Consider the following 4,691-nt stretch of genomic DNA (forward strand, 5'->3'; position numbering starts at 1 on the left):
GGAGATACCGAGAACTCCGAGTTATGTTGCCAACCTGGCCGGCGTACAAGGTATTTCCAGGATCCCAAGTCATTTGGCTAATGTAGCTGGGGTACAAGAGATACAAAGGACCCCAAGCTATCTAGCCAACGCAGCTCTGTACCCCAAGATGTCTAGAACTCAGAGTTTCGTGTGCCCCTCCATCACTGCCTCAGAACTATCTAGGTCTAACAGCCTAGTCTATGCACGCGATACCCCTGTCATGCCACAGGAGGACAGAGGGCCCTGCCTGGTGTGCCGCCCTTTCACCCTATACCCCCAGGGTGTGCCAACACTGGCTGACGGCGCCCAGGTCCCTGCCCAACACCCTGCATCCCTGCAGCAACAAGCTGCCAGGACACTGTTCAACAATGGACTGCAGGCTGACTTCATGCCGCAGTGTTCTCATGGTCTTGGTAAGATATTTAAATTCTTAGATTTTTATAAACAGTTGAGTTTTGTTGCATTGTTCCAAGGGAACTTTATTGTGTCAGATACATTCACATTGAAACCACACACGCGTCACTCAAAGAAACATTGAAATGCATTTAAACCTTTGTTACATCCCTTAGTATTTTACCGTTTGTTTTGTGAGCTCATATTGATGTTTTTTTGATAACACTAGTATGCCTCATGTCTTCATAATCTCTCTCTGTCTTTCCTCTATTCTCTTTAGGTCATCAGAGGGCCCCTGATATGCCCATGACTATGGCGGGCATGGAGGTGCCCAGCTGCCTGTGCACCAGCCTCAGCGGCAGTGGCAGCCACTGGCGCCTGTGCCACCTCACCCGCCCCGAGTCCCATGGCAGGATGGGCGGCATGCTGTGCCCCTACCAGACCATGTCCATGGCGCAATGTGGCCTGGAGCACATGGCCAACATCCCCATGTACCAGGACTGCGGGCGCTGCTGCAGCTGCCACCACCAGCAGCACCAGATCCTGAACTCACACTCTTCCCATGGCAGCCTCCACACACACCACATGGCAGAGCCCCTGTGCACCGCTCACTCCCTGGGGTCCTTCGGCCAACCTCGTCTGCAAACCTGCTCCTCCGACCCCTTCTTTTGCCTGCCCCAGTATTACCACCACATGGCGGTCAGCTCCCCCTCCCAGGACAGGCAGTGCCAGGCTCTGTGCCCGCTCCAATGCCCGCTGCTGCAGCAGCGCCACAGCTCCCTCCTCATGTGTGGGCACCAGGGTGAGCTGAGCAGGAATAGCTCCTCCAACTGGCTCTTTCAGGGTGCTAACCCCCAGGGTGCCAACCCCCAGGGACGGGTAGAGCAGAAGGATAGCATCCCCAGCTGTGCTTCACTACACAGCAAAAGCTCAGAGACTAGCAATCCCAACCCAGGTAAATAAGTGTGCTATAAGATGTTTTTTATGTAAATGTATTGGTATCAATAGTACAAGATAGTACACATGGGCGTGATATTAATGTTTGGCTTTCATTCTGTGGTTAATATGGAGTATGTTTCTTTCCCTGTTAACAGGCTATGTCATGAACTACAATCCCCAGGGCAACTAACCCCATCTGCAGCAGAACCAGCAGACTCTCTATTTGTGGTGTCAATGTTGTCTTTGCATTGTTTCAAACTCATGATTAATAAACCATATTTCATTCCTTGCATTAAACCACTGGATATCTCTCTATTGTCTCTAGTAGTGCAGTTCAAAGTGTATTATCATGCCTAGGCCTACTTAGGGAGGGTATAACAGTACAATCAAATGCTTACTCAGAAACTCTTCTCTCAGTGTAAAGAAGGTGATATGAATTGGGAAAAAAAGATAAAAAGCATTAGCAGCAGTAGAACACAATGGTAACACAATGTGAAGACTGACAATCACATAAAGCAATACAAAACTGATATATCTCTGGTTCACAAAGCCATATAAATGTGACAACATTAAAGTGCCACATTGATAATGAATTACAAGAACAATATGAAACAATGAATGCATTTATTTTGAACTATTTGAATGAATTAAGCACATTATAACATTTCACACATTTTAACTGTTCCATAAATATGATTGGAACCTTCTAAAAACAAGTTATAGAATATCACACTCTGTTGCCTAGCAACAAATTCCATGGGGGCATCACTGGAATTTGAAAAAAAAATAACAACAACCATCAAATCTGGGCTGCTTGCAGTAAAATAGGGTTTTGCCCTTTTATGGAGTGACTTGGGCTGAGCCAAAGGTCATCATTGGCTGCTTTTAACATCTGTCCAGTCACTTGCCAGAAACTGAAAATGAACGCCTTATGCTATTCTGCATGGGGTAAGGAGGATACATTTAGCTAGGGCCTAAATTAACTATGTAGCAACTTACAAGACCTAATGTTTGCTGTCCTTGCTACTGTACGTCTAATTGCATCTAAATTGGGTTGATTGTAACAATGTGTTATTTTTTACTTCTGAATTGCGTCATAGAACCCATAACTGAAAAAATTCATTCAAATTGATTGACTGTGTTTTTGTCAATGTTTGTGTCAACACCTTTCTTTTGGTTATGTAGACGTGTACGAGCCAAACAATGGAGTGTACACTAAGAACGACATGCCTGCATATCACTGTCACCACTGTCACTGTCCCCACTGTCACCCCTGTCACTACTCCGTGCCAGTATCCAGTCCAACGAAGGTCGGACCTTCACCCACCAAGGTGCCCAAGGAGGTGCCATCTGGTCCAACTGGTGACAAAGCTGACCCAGAGTCAACAGAGTGGGTTAAGTCTCTCCCCAAAATCCTGGACTTTGTCAAAATCAAGAGCAAGTGGCTTTTCAAACTCTTACCGGACCGCGAGGTCTCAATGCTACCCAGAAACTACAATAGTGTTCTGGTGCGTCTAGCCGACCAATTAGGACCAGGGAACATCCCCTCTGCTGTCCCTGTCCGAACAAACCTAATCCCGGGATCGCAACCTGTGTCTGTGTCACACGCTATGTTGCCTCCTTCTCCTTCTCCTCCTCCTCCTCCTCCTCCTCCTCCTACTCTTTCTCCACAAGCCCTTGTCAAGACCGCCATCCCTCCCTCAGTGACAGCCTCCCCTCCTCCTCCTGCTCCCATTGGTGTGACTGAGCGCCCCAGCCACTGCACCATCAAGATGAAGCTGGACAACCCCTATGCAGAGGTTGTGGTGCTGCAGAAGGTCAGCCAGACACAGCAGGCTGCCCAATGCTCACCCTCCTTCAATGTGAGAATGATGCAGCCCTACTGCCCTCAATCTGGGGTGCAGGTCACAGAGGTTAACCCTGTGAGAATGGTCCAGCAAGGAGTACCAGTGCCCCAAATGCAGCAAGGTATTTGAAAAGAAAACCAGCTCCCCTGGCTAAAAACTATGCATTTTGTAGCCCTGCTGAACAGTTTATTAATCCTACAGGCATAATTATTTCAATAGAAGATTAGTCCCTACATTATAAACAGCAAAACATACAATCTCTTCTGCTATGCCCTTTAGAGAAACACTGTGATGAACTAATTCCAACTATTGTTGTTTATAGGGCTTCAGAGTCATTCTGCGGTGGCAATGCCCCGTGCTGTGCACTTTGACTAGTCACACTTGCCGTAGAATTCCAAGGTAGGTACCTACTGGCAAACTAAGGACTGGCCACTAAACTGACCCACAACAATTACACTTTGGTGTTATGATGTCATTATTTGTCATCACAAAGAGATACAATAGTATATATTTCTATGGATATACATTTAAATTATGTTATGATCAAATATTTGTGTGCAGATCGAGTAACTGTTTATGTACAGTATTTCTGTGTATGCTTTACTTTCATGTAGACTTTCCAAACTGTGCCCACAGAGTGGATGTTAGTATCCCAATCCTCCTCCTCCATTGCATTGTAAACACAATCCCCTTTATCTGATGAATTCAAATGAACTACCAGTCATTTGTTTGTTTGCTGTTTTGTAATGGACAGATGGATAACATGCTGTGAAGTCAAGCTGTTCTATTCAGTTATTACCCTTCTCCATCTGCTTTCACAGGCAGTGATGGCTGAACCTTCCTTGACCTGTCTCTTTAGTGGATCTGCAAATAAAAACATTCATTACAAATACTTTGCTGTTTATTGCTCTAAGGGCATTGACTGATATTGGTAATCTTTAAAGGAATGTAAAAATATGTGTTGAGTACCTTTCTGTAATTAATGTATCAATATCATATAATAAAGACAAAAGTGAAAACATTTAGGAAATCATCAGAATAATTTCATCATTTCATTTCATACATATTTAATTTAATGTGAGTGGTCTGAAACGGGATATAATTAGCTAGTTATAGGTCATCATCACCCCCACAAGGGCTAAAACGGCCCCTCAACCTTGGTCATAGGCTACCAATAAATAAAAAAAACAACGTTTATTTAGGCAGAATTTGTTTTGTGCATAGGTTATGATGACGTGCATGTTAGCCGTACCATGTACGTAGATCCGTAGATAAAGAACTGTACTATCTCTGTGATGTAACCAATTGTGACACCAATCAACATACTCAACTTTCCGAAAGCACACATAACTGACTAGGCTACACATTGCCCGTATGCATGTTTTGAACATCGTCCTGTTATTACTGTGATGTGGTAAGTTGAATGAGAAATATACCTGCAATTACTCTAGCCCATACGCCTATGACGTAAACATAATGCGCGTAAAATTA

At 44.6% G+C, this 4,691-nt stretch overlaps 1 protein-coding gene across 1 annotated transcript; it reads left to right on the top strand.

The window, feature by feature from the left end:
• Positions 1 to 1,581, top strand: LOC310818756 (uncharacterized protein). The gene is made up of 3 exons (XM_083689784.1): positions 1 to 434; positions 695 to 1,369; positions 1,509 to 1,581. Exons 1-3 carry the CDS (start codon positions 149 to 151, stop codon positions 1,541 to 1,543), a joined length of 996 nt encoding a protein of 331 aa, XP_083545910.1. The 5' UTR covers positions 1 to 148; the 3' UTR covers positions 1,544 to 1,581.
• The last annotated feature ends 3,110 nt before the right edge of the window (positions 1,582 to 4,691 follow it).

This window comes from Argentina silus, assembly GCF_951799395.1.
Source record: "Argentina silus genome assembly, chromosome: 18".
NCBI lineage: Eukaryota > Metazoa > Chordata > Actinopteri > Argentiniformes > Argentinidae > Argentina > Argentina silus.